Here is an 11,874-nt window from a genome sequence, read left to right as displayed (position 1 = left end):
CTGAGATAAAGACACAGCTCGGTTTTCTAGAGATTGAAAGAGTATGTGTATGTGGAGGACAGGCTGGTGGGAGAGCGAGCCAGGTAGTAATAGGGAAGGGAGAGATCCTAACACCAAGGGAAGAGAGTAGTGGTTAGTTATATGGTACCAACTACTCACCTAGCCCTCATTTATTTATCTGTTAGCTTAATAGTTACCAGCTGGGTCCTCTGCTCGGGTAGGTAGGCCCAGAGCGCTGAGCCCTGCTCTGTTGGCACCTATGCCCAGCCTGGGAGGGAGACCTACCCATGAGCAACCGTAACCCAGAGTGGGGAGTGCTATGAGGGGGGATGCAGCAGTGGAAGGTAGGCAAGGTCAGGGAAACTTGAATCGAATATTGACCAATTGGCAGCTGGGGGGATGAAAGAGATGGATGGGGAAGCCAAGGGAACAGCGCATAGGAAGGTGTATTAGTTTCCTGTTGCTATTTTAATCAATTCCCATAAATTTAGTGGCACTGAACAACACAGATTTATTCTCTTACAGTCTGAGGGTCAGAGGTCTGAAATCAGTCTCACTGGGCTAAAGTCAAGGTGTGGGCAGGGCCGGTTTCTTCTGGAGGCTCTGAGATAAGAATTAATTGCCTTTTCAGCTTCTAGTGGCTGCCTGTATTTGTTGGCTTGTAGACCCCTCCTCCATCTTCCAGTTTCCCATTCCATCATCCGATCACCTCATCTTTGACTCTAACTCCTGCCTCTTTTCTATGGTTGTTATTACATCAGAACCACCTGGTAATCCAGGATAATCTTCCCATCTTAAGAGCCTTAACTTAATCACAGCTGCAAAATCCCTTTGCCATATAAGCACACTCACAGGCTCTGGGACTTAGGATGTGGATGTATTTGGAGGCCATTATTAAGCCTACCACATATTATCTCACAATCTCCAAAACATCCTCTAATAGGAATCTTGCTGTCCCCAGATTGAAGATGAGAAATCTGAAGTTCAGAGAGGTTAAGTGATTTACCTTAAAACAAAAGAAACAGATTTACCGTGGGGCGCCTGGGTGGCTCAGATGGTTAAGCATCTGCCTTCGGCTCAGGTCATGATCCCAGGGTCCTGGGATAGAGTCCCACATCGGGCTCCTGGCTCAGTGGGAGGCCTGCTTCTCCCTCTGCCTCTCCCCCTGCTCATGCTCTCTCTCTCTCTGTATCTCTGTGTCTCAGATGAATAAATAAAATCTTAAAAAAAAAATTTACCTTAAAACAAAAGAAATCGATTTACCTTAAAAATAAATGATCTTTTTAAAAAATAGACTGAAAAATATACATGCTTGTTATTTAAAAATTATAAGTCATACAAAAAAATACAAAGAAAAATGCAGCATATCACTGAAAGTCTCACCACCCAGAAACGGTCAGTATTAGCATTTGGTGAGCATAATGCGTTGGGGTGGGGGCAGAGAGAGAAGAGAAAGGTATGTAAAAGAGAGAGGTAGAAAAATTATACAAGAATGGGACATACTACCGAAGCTATTTTTTTTAAACAAAACATACTTTTACTTTTACTTTAATTGAGGGAAAGCAACTCAAGTGAAAATGAAAGAATGCTGAACTGCAGCTAAATATTTCTTCACCTCAAAAAATATTCATTCCTAAAAGACCCCTCTCAAGTTAAGAAAAACAATTTTGATTAAGCAGTTGGAGTAGGATTTGTATCATTATGTGTCAGTTTTATAAGCCATTAGTTGCTCGCAACTATGAAGGCAAATGCGAGTAGTACTTCTGCTCTCCCTTCCACCCCTTCTCTCCAGATTATGTTGCCAATTATCTAACTTTATAAGGATTTATATTTACATTCTGTTCTGCAACTAAAATTCCCAGTTTAGTCTTAACCTAAAGGGAATTACTGTTCACCACCAGTCCTTTTACCACAACTCTCCCTTCCTCAGCTCCCTATTTTGACTAACCTCTTGGCTGACTGGATTTTGTCACTGCGTAGTTTTTTTGTTTGTTTTCTCAGAAGGGCTCATGGGTTCTCTATCCCCAAAGTCATGACTGAGATCAATCACTTTGTTGGTTATGCTTTGGGGTAATACTTGTTTACCCTCAGAACCTCATAGATACTGCTTTGTCACTTTGGTTTGTAGAATGTTATGTTGGAGAACATCTAAGATCAGCCTTAATTTGTCCCCATACATGACTTGCTCTTTCTGCCTGGGTTCCTGAAGTATTATTATTTTATCTTCAGAGTTTAGCAACTAAATCAGTGTCTTAATGTCCATTATTCTGTATCCATTCTTCTGCCATAGGCTGTTCATTTTCTGTCTGGATATTCAGTTCTTCCTTAATTTCAGGGAAAGTTTTTCTGTAGGTCATACCTTAGTATCTTTTTCTGTTCCATCTTTGGAACCTCTACGTTAGGGCAGCCAACAACCAGGCTTATGGTAGCTTGCCTTTGTCCTATTAACTTCACTCTAATTGCTTTAATATCTTCAAATTTCTCATGTTTACTTTCAGGATCTCAAAGCCTTTCCTACAAATTACTTTGATTTTCAGCCATATCTATTCTGTGTTGTTACTGTTAGTCTGTTGTATCTGTAATGGTATTGTTTTGGTCCTTTACTATTTTTCCTTAGTTCTATAATCTCCCTTTTCATTTCATTGTTGTTTTATCATCTTGTCTTTGAGTTCTTGTTCTCTGGATTTCATACTATTGTTAAGGCCTTCTATAACAGGAAGAACTTGCCAGGAATTTTTTATTCCTTTGGTTTTCTTCTAGATTGGGTTCTTCCTTTATTTTTTGCATCCTGTCTTCCTTGTTCCTTTTCCTGCCCCTCCCTCCCTTCCCACTTTCCTTCTTTACTTCCTTCCTACCTATATCGTGGCTGTGATCCGAACGCCTAAGGGCCATGCCATTATCTTTCCACTTACAACTATCTACCATGGCTCACAGTTAGGATACCTCTCCTTGCTCTGGAGTGTGGGACCTTGAGCCCCTTCCCACCTGGACCAATTTATCCACCCCTGGGAGCTCTGGTTTGAAAGCTGGCTATTGCTTTCAAACTCACCCACCCCATTTCTGTGCCCTGAGGGTGGTTTGGCTGGGGCTACCTACTGACTTTGATGGGGCCAAGGCGCTGTCTCTCCTCTGATACCCTTAGAGGTGGGGCATATCCCATCCTATAGACTTAGACTTGTTCCCCCAACCTCACGCCTGTACTCTGGAAGTTGCCAAGCCATGGCAGCTCTTCTTGCCTCTCCTGAGGTCTCACGGAGGAACACAGGGGTTTTACTTACAAAGGCTTTTCCCGAGACCTTTCCTAAGGCTACCTACTCACGCAACAATTCATGTTCCTCAGATTAGAGGATGTTAGTGAAAATGGTGGGTATTTTGACTCATCTTTTCTCAATCCTCCTTTTGGGCATGGGGCACCATTATCCTCTGTTACTTTCCTCGGCTACCACATTTTAAGGTTTATAAAAAGAATTTGCGAGTTTGGTTGGACTTGAGTTTGTAGCAGCATTTTTGTTTTGGTTTGGGCGTTTGTTCCTTTTGTTAGTCGGGGGTAGGATGGAGTAGAGTGATTACGAGGCGGCTTCACTTTGCCTCCTAACCCAGAGATCCCACCCTTGCCTTGTCCATAGTTCTCCCCTCAGACCCCTCCTTAGGGCAAGAACCTAGCAGCCCCTCGCACTTTCAAATCCCTGGAGTGAAATAGGGGCCCATAGGACTAGGCCTTAGTACAGAGTGGGTGTTCAGCCCACGGTAGAGGAGCGGAAAGGCGGCAGCATCAGAGGGACCTCAGTACTTGACAAGAGAGCATCCAGGCAGGGCACGGTGTGTGAACCAAGGCATGGAAGTAGGGCAGACAGGAACAATGATTGGGGAATGGGGGAGGGGGCGGGGGCGGGCAGGGGTGGTATCTAGCTGGAGGAATGCCAGCTGAAGGGGGCAGGAGGAGAGAGGCTGGAGAGTAGGGAAGGCAGGGCCTAGGCATGCAGTCTGGTCTGGGGGCTGCCCCTGTGTGTGACCAAAGCACTTAGCTCTTGGACTCTCAGGGAATATTACAGAAAGCCCCAGGGTAGGTACAAGTAGCCTAGTTCCTGCCTCTCCTCATCTCAGCCCCTCCCAAGGAAACTTCTCTGCCCCACTTATATTGCCTCCCTGTCCTTGTGTCCAAGGATGCCTTTGCTCTCTTCCCTATAGCCACAGGTAAGGCCTCAGCCATGCCACACTAGACACCATCACAAGCTACACGCTAACATACCACAGACGTGCCCCTGGTCACCTAGTCACACGAAACCGTAACTGTGGTTGTATCCACCACCACAAACTGGCAGATGATGGCCCAGTGATGCATGATACTGAAGGTATACTTTGCACACAGCTCCGCACTGTCTGGCTCCCCTCTGGGGCCTTTGCCTCTGATTCTCCTGAGAGCTTGCTCTGCCCCCTGGTGGCCACTCCCGTAGCCACTGCCCTTCTGGAAGGACCCTATTATCCACTCCCTTACGGGCCTGGTTCCTGCCCAAAGAAGCTTCCAGCCTTAAACAGCCTCTCCCCTCAGACTGGCACTGTCAAACCAGGCCCCTTCAGATCCACTCGCCCACAGATCGACTTTCCCATCAGACCAGCACTGTTAGGCAAGGCCTTCTCAAATAGGGTTACCAAGAGTCCCAGTTTGCCTGGGACTGAGGAATTGCCCAGGACTTGAGATATTTAGTGCTAAAACTGACAGTCCCAGGCAAACTAGGAGTAGTTGGTGATCCTGTTCTCAGACCTGTGTGCCTTCAGAGTGCTCTTTCCTCAGACTGGACCCTTCAGAAGCTCTCTCGATTAATCACCCCCTCTCAGACTGGCCCTTCCAACTGAGATCTCTATAGTAGCATGTCCCAGACCAGCCTCCCCTCAGACTAATCCTTTCACACTGGCTCACTCACCTTCAGGTTAGCCCTTTCCCATTAGAGTACCCCTGTCAGAAAAGTTCTCCAGCCTCTCCTCATGCTGGCTCCATCAGACTCCCCTCCTCAGACCTCCTTCCTCTCTGCCCTCCTCTGAGGAGAGGGAAGGGTGTGAGGATTATACCCCAATCTTTTCTGCCCCCCAAGCACTCCATTCTTTCCCTGTAAGATGAACTTCCCCAGAGTCCAGTCTAGGGAGTTAGTGAGCTCACCCAGTGGCTCTGGGGAGGTCACAGGGCCAGAGGCTGCCCCAGGATTCCTGCCTACTGTCTCCAGATCACCTTCCTCTCTCCTGGCTGGCTGCTGGAAGATGTGGGGTGTGTCAGCTATCAGCCGCCTGCCCTGGAGCAGGAATGAAGGGCAGGCAGGTGGCCGAGAGGGGGCAGCAGAAGCCAGGACAGGCCCCAGCTCAGGCCAAAGAGGCACTGTGGCCACAGGCTGGGGTCTGGACCAGGGCAGGAACACAAAGAGGGAGGCAGAGAGCGAAGGGCTGACAGAGTCAGGAAAGAGGAACAGAGACACAGAGATGGGGTGGAGATCCATGAAGAGCCAGAGAGACACAAAGAGACTGAGATGGGGGTAGACACACAGAGACAGGGAGGAAGACAGAAAAGGGAAGACTGAGAGACAGGGAGGAGACAGAGAGAGACAAACAGGGATGGAGACAGAGACAGGAGTTAGAGACATACATGGGAAAGGAGACAGGATAGAGACATAAGAGAAACACAGAATAGGAACCAGGACAAAGACAAGTTCAGGGATAGGAAGGGGACAGAGACTGATGGAAATGGGTTCAGTGAGAAGAGGATGGGGGCAGAGACAAGTCAGCCTTATAAGAATGGGGCATATAAGAAGGTCCCCATCTCCAGTGCCCCTTGGGGGAGCAAAGAGAACTAGTGAGCTGAAAGGCTGAGCCACCATACACATTGGGCCTGGGATCCAAGCCTCCCCTGGCAGCCCCCCTCAGCAGTTTTCATTCTCTGGGATCTGATTTAGCTTTAAGAATTGATGTCTATACTTACCCCAGCTCCCCAGAACCACCATGGGAAATAATGACGCGGAGGGACAATACCTGGAGGCAGCAGCAGGCAGCACTCTAAGACCCTCCAAAGCGAGCAGCCCCTGTGAGGTTGAGGGCCAAGACTCCCAAAGAGGAACGACCACCCCCAGGCCCAGGCCCGTCAGAGGCAAGGACACCGGCCCTCCAGCCACCTTGGCACTTAGGACAGGGCTGGGTCTCTCTCTCTTGAGGTTGGGGGCAGGGAGATGCCACAGGCCTCTCCGTTGGCCTCTGAGGCACCAGCAGGCCCCCTCCCCTCTTTCTCCTCCCCAGACCCCACATAATTGCTTTCCCATGTTGCTAATGGAGGCCAGATTGCTGATGCCCAAGCCCTGGGTGGGCGGTGGGTGGGTCAGGGCTGACCAAGGCTCTCGAGGCAGGAAAGCAGCACAGGCTGGAGACCTCTGAGCTTTAGCCCCACTACCACAAAGACAGGGAAGGGGGCGGCTCAGACCCACCCCAGGAATACAATGTCCTTGGCAAGAGTTGGTGCCGCCTGCTCTGTCCACCCCTGCTGAACCTGGAATACAGGTTCAGGCTAAAGCCACATCTCATAGAAACCAGACAAACAGGCAAATCAGGGGTCCAGGGTCCAGAGGTAGGTCCACAGCCACTTCTCCGTATGTCCAATCTTGGGAGCCTCTTCCTGGAATGAGGAGTCATGCATTCCCCTAGCTGGGGCTACTCAGCTTGAAAAGCCACAGGCCCCTCTACCCTGACATCAGGCCTTTTGTTTTCCATGAGATCTCCCACCTGGAACACCCCCTCTCCTCCTGTAATGCCTGGCCTGGAAGAGAGCCAGCCACCTTCCCTCTGAGCTCTCACCCAGCCCCAAGCCCTGTCCAGGCCTAACTCATCAGTGCTTGAGGCAACATGGATCCCTCCTCCCAGGGGCACAATCCCAGGCAGGCCTGGTGAGACCAGCAAGGAATGTCCATTTTCTGACCCTGGTCTGAAGAAAAGGTTTGAGTTGGGGTGTGTGTGTGTGTGTGTGTGTGTGTGTGTGTGATCACGGGATGAGTGGCTTAGTGTAGGTGTGGCACTCGGCACCTGCTGTGGGGAGTGTTCGCGCAAGTCAGTGTATTTGTGCCTCTGACTTCATCTCTCTCTCATCCCAGCCACTCAGAGCAAGGCCAAGCCTGGCTCCCCAGGTTGGGGTTCTGGTCTAATCCTTTGCTCCCTCCCCCAGGCCAGAGGTACCTGCCAACGTGGCCCCAGCCCTAGGCACCCTCAGCTAAGGAGCTGCAGTGTCCCCCCACTGTGGTAGGAGGTGCAGGGGCTTCTACAAGGGGGCTGGACCTGAGCAGGCGTGGGGCAGCCACAAGCCCCTCCTCTGAGGAGAAACCAAAGGGGCCTTGGAATCCCAGTTTGAGGACTGGAAGGGTGTGGGCAGGGTACAGAACTAGACCAAAGATTGGGTACTCTGGAAAACCAAAGCCTGCTCTTCTGCTCACACTGAGTCTCGACTGTAATTTAACCCTGGGGGTAAATCTTGTTTCACATTTCCAGTCCTGCAACACAGGCCCAATCCCTAGTCATGTAGCAAGTGGCCTCCTTCACGCAGCCTCCCGCCCTGCCCAGGCCCAGTACGCTCTGCACTCTGAGCCTTGTAGCCTAGCTAAGCCCCAGGCCTGACCTCCTAGAGCCCCTGAACTGTCTGAACTGCATGACGGGGATGACAACCCCCCGTACCCCAAAGATGAAGTCTGGCCTCCTCACCTTCTTGCATCTCTGCCCCTATGGGTAAAGCCTAGGCTTTCCTGGAAGGCAGCTCTGGAGATGACTCTTGACAGGCCTACCCCTGTCAGGATTCAGTAGCCTCCAGGACTGACTGGACGTCCCCATGTGGGACCTGCCTCACTGGGACCCCTCATTCCCCACAGCTCTGCCCCTGGCCTCCAGGGAGCCTTCTCCTCCAAAGAAGCAGACAGCCCCACCCCCAGACACATCTGCCTGAGAGCTATACTGCGTCTCCCCATCTATATGGAGAGAGTTGTCTCTCTCCAACTAGAATTTCTTCCCTCTTCCAGGGCTAGAAGGGGAGGGATCCTTGGAAGAAGGATACCCTCCCAAAGTGGGTCTGTTCCAAGGACTCATGAAATGGTGACGTTTAATGAGAACCCCCCACCCTCCCACCCCTGTATATACATCTATAAAAAATTCAAATACAGCAAGTTACCATTGAGTCAGACTAGAAGGGACTGACAGGGCATTAAATACTGTGGGGTGGGAGCAGGGAAAGGGGAGGGCCGTACAAAATGGGGACAGGTGGGGGAGTGAAAAGTGTGGGCGCTGGGGGGAGGGGGATGGCTGGGCCCCCCCAGCATCAGGAGCTTATAATCTGATGGTGGCAACAGAGACCCTGGGACAGACAGGAGGCTGGGGCAGGAGAAATTATGGATGTGAGGGGCTCCCCTCAGACCCCCCCAAGGGCTCCTGGGAGTGGCTGGCATTGGAGGGTCCAGCCCGAGGGGCCAGGGTGGGGGTGGGGGGTCTTTGGTGGGTGGGTTAGCTGCAGGGTCCTCCTCTCCTGAGGGCAGGAGGAGAGCCAGCATGGTGTGGCAGGGCTAGGGGGTGGCAGGCCCGGGCCTGCCGGGGTCTCTACAAATTATGTTTGAAGAGAATGCAGAAGGTCCTCCCGCCCGTGTGCAAAATAGAAACTGGGGTCTGCGGGCTCAGCTCCGGCCTCCTGGTCCTCTGCAGGTGCGCTGGCATGTCCTCACGGGGAGCCGGGCTCTAGGGAAACAGGGCAGGGGGCTGTAAGGGACGACGGCGGGTGGGGGTCCCCTTGGGCTCCCGTCTGCCACCCCGCCTCACTTGATTTACCAGATCAGGAGACTGTTGGCAGTGGCGGCGGCAGCCAGGGCCAGAGTTATGGGGACACTGATCAAGAAGGGTGCTGAGGGTCCTCCGCCGCTGCCCAGTTCCCCGGGGTCACAAATCTTCGTGGTGGGTGGAGGTGCCAGTGAGCTGGTGGTGCTGGTCGTGGTCTCTGGGGAACATGGGGGGGATCCCACTCAGGGCAGGGCCAGGGCTGCAGGCAACCCAGATCTGGGGGGTTCATGAGGCACACTGTTCCTGCTCTGTGTTAGACCAGTACCGCCTCCCCCATCAGACAGCCCCTGCTTCCTCTCTCAGACGTGTCCTGCCTCCCCCATCAGGCAGATACTGCTTCCCCATGGCTCACAGATGACCCCTCCACCCCACGGCCCCTACCAAAAATGTCCAGACAGCAAGGACAAGGCACAGCTTGGTCAGGACAGACAGACAGGAGTGTGGCGGCCACAGAGGCTCTAAGGCTCTGAGTCCTGGGAGGGGTGGGAAGGCGCAAGATAGAGCCAGGTAACAGCGCAGGCCCACTGAGAGAACGGGGTGGGGGGGCTCACCCGGGGCCTGGGCCTCAGTGGTGAGGTGTCGTGGCTCCTCAGTCCAGGGTGTGGCATGAGCGGCCACGCTCCAGTCACTCCACGTCCCAATCTCATTGTCCTTGGCCGCCACCTGGATGATGTACTCCTTCCCGGCATAGGCATCCGTGATGGTGTGCGCGGTGCCGTCTGACAGCTCCACCTGCAGCCCGACCGCGGGATGGGGGTGGCGCCCGGGGGTCAGGAGAGTGAGCACCCCCAGAGGAACTGAGAACACTGCCGGGGAGAGAAGAGTGAAGACCACCCCCCCGGAGGAAAAGAGAGCTTCCTGGGGGGGGAGAGAGGATATTGAGAATATTCCTGAAGGAGGGTAAAGACACCTCGGGGAGGAGACCCCAAGGGAGGGAAGAGGATCTTGAAGGAGGAAGAAAATCTTCCGGAGACCGGAAGCACCCCCAGGGGAGCAGGGGGACTGTGCTCCGTGTCTCACTCTGCTGTCATCCCAGCTCCCTCACAGTGCCCAGCCTGAGCCCCGATCTCAGTCCCTCCCTGGAGTGACAAGAGTAACAGGGTAAGAGAGGAGATGGTGATGTGCTCAGAAGGAAGGTTATAAATACAGACGTGGAGCTAGGCTGCCTCAGTCCAGGTCTTAGCTCCATCCCCTCTCAGCCGGCTGACCAAGTTCCTTCACCTCCAAATGCCTTGCTGTCCTGATCTGGAAAATGGTATTAATGATCTATCTCACAGGAGTATAATGAGGACTCAGGCACATGGGAAGCAACACACACACTTCAGCCAGCTCTGTCATCATCAGAGCCTGGCTTCCCAGATGCCCAGGGCACCCACCAGCCTAGCCCCCGTTGAGTCTCCCACTCAGGAAGGCCTCAGGGTGGTTACCACCCTGCCTGAGGCAGAAGAGGGTGGGGGCGGGGGCAGCTCCCAAGCGGCAGGACAGCAGGACGGCAGGACAGCAGGACAGCGGTTCCATCTCCTCCTGGAGGCATCGCCACCCCACCCCCGCCCAGGTCAGCCCTATTCTGCTGGTCTCCCCCACCCTTCAGCCTGGCCTGCCTGTCCAGCGCCCCTCCCAGGCCCAGGCTGGGCTCTGGTTCATCTCAGCGGCACCCGCTGCCTCATTAAGCCTCCTCGTAAACAGGGGCAGCCGGCAGGGGCGGAGGAGGGGGCTGCTCTGGGCCACGTCTGGCTTCAGGGCTTTTTTGGTCCCTGTTCCAATCTCCCTTCCGGGAAAACCGGGTCTGAGCTACCTACCTGACAGGCTGTGAGTACGTGCACGCATGTGTATGTGTATTCATGTGTGTGAAGACGGGTCTAAGTAGAGCAGGAAGCCCCTCCAATAACGTCCCCCCCTCCCACCCCTATCTGTGGCCCTGAGGCGGAGACAATGGTAAAGGTCAGGGTCAGGGTGAAAGTCATTTAGGGCCCAGACCTGGGCTCACTCAGTCCTACTCCCAGCCCTGGAAGATCAGTGGACCCCACAGACTCTCCTCCCCTGGAGTTGGGGCCTAGTTCCTCCTCTGGTCCCCTATACCCTTTTGTCCTCCAAAGACCCCCTCTGGCTGAGTAGAGAGGAAGAGAGCTATGGAGAGCAGATCAAATTACCACCTCATTGGTGGGCTTATGGTGGGCACCATACACCTCTAGAAAGGTGGCCCAGGAGCCCAGTGCTTTCCTGGCAGCCACATCTAGGCTTAGGCCCTTCTTGCTAGGTTGTCACTGATCCCTTAATCCACACCCTTAAGAGAATGGCTCCTCAACTGGCAGGAATTCTCTAGTAGCTGGCATCTGCCTAGCCTCAGAGTCCTCCATCCAGTCGGCCGTAGCACATGTCAGACACGCCCTCCAGCCTCCCTGCTGAATTAGGGCCAGAGCAGAAGATGCAGGGAACCCATGCTGGGTCCCAGTACTTGCCTCACCTTGTCCATGCTGAGACAGCCCCTGCCACACCTCATGGTGCCCATTCTTGTCAATCCTGGCCTGTAGCTCTCATTTCCCCCTGAAAATCCAAGTGATGTTTTTCTCTGCTCTCCCCTCTGTACCACCTCCCGATCATACACCTGCTTCTCTCCACCATAAAGGATTAGGGAGAGTAGATTCTATTCAGAGCAAAATTCAAGTTCAAAAGAGCCCTAAATTGAGCCAACTCCAATGTCAATGAGATATGGAACAGGGCAAGCATGTGCCACGGGTCATACATGTTCTTAGCACAGAGTCCACGTATTTTGCTCTACCCACGTCAGTGTGGGGCTCAGTTCTGCAGTGCATGGTCTTGGCATGTTAGTCACATGCATGTGTGCAGCACGGTTCCTGCTGGGGACCACGTGTACGTGTGCATGTTCCTGTGTGTGTGGCGGGCGGTATGCCAGGGCCACCGTGAGGCGTGTGCGCTGTGATACGCGGTGCTGCTGCCTGCAGCTCGTTAGCAGGGGAGGGGGGCTTGTGAAACTAGACCCTGGTTATTAGCAATGCATTAGGCGCGGGCAGCTGG

General features: G+C 53.0%; 1 protein-coding gene across 4 annotated transcripts in view; it reads right to left on the bottom strand.

Moving 5' to 3' along the window:
• Window positions 1-8,117: 8,117 nt before the first annotated feature.
• Window positions 8,118-11,874, bottom strand: part of CNTFR (ciliary neurotrophic factor receptor) — a 37,535-nt gene continuing 33,778 nt past the window's right edge. For 3 of the 4 annotated variants that reach the window (XM_035016431.1, XM_035016433.1, XM_035016432.1), the window contains 3 exons: window positions 9,390-9,570; window positions 8,830-8,995; window positions 8,118-8,739 (listed from right to left, as the gene is read on the bottom strand). In XM_035016431.1, the coding sequence (XP_034872322.1) occupies window position 8,739; window positions 8,830-8,995; window positions 9,390-9,570 (348 nt within the window). In that variant the 3' untranslated portion in view covers window positions 8,118-8,738. Of the gene's footprint in view, window positions 8,740-8,829; window positions 8,996-9,389; window positions 9,571-11,874 lie in introns of those variants that run through there. The other variant, XM_035016434.1, reaches the window with a different exon arrangement.

This window comes from Mirounga leonina, unplaced genomic scaffold, assembly GCF_011800145.1.
Source record: "Mirounga leonina isolate KUSES-001 unplaced genomic scaffold, KU_Mleo_1.0 Mir_170, whole genome shotgun sequence".
NCBI classification, from domain to species: domain Eukaryota; kingdom Metazoa; phylum Chordata; class Mammalia; order Carnivora; family Phocidae; genus Mirounga; species Mirounga leonina.
This window is presented reverse-complemented; position numbering and strand designations above follow the sequence as displayed.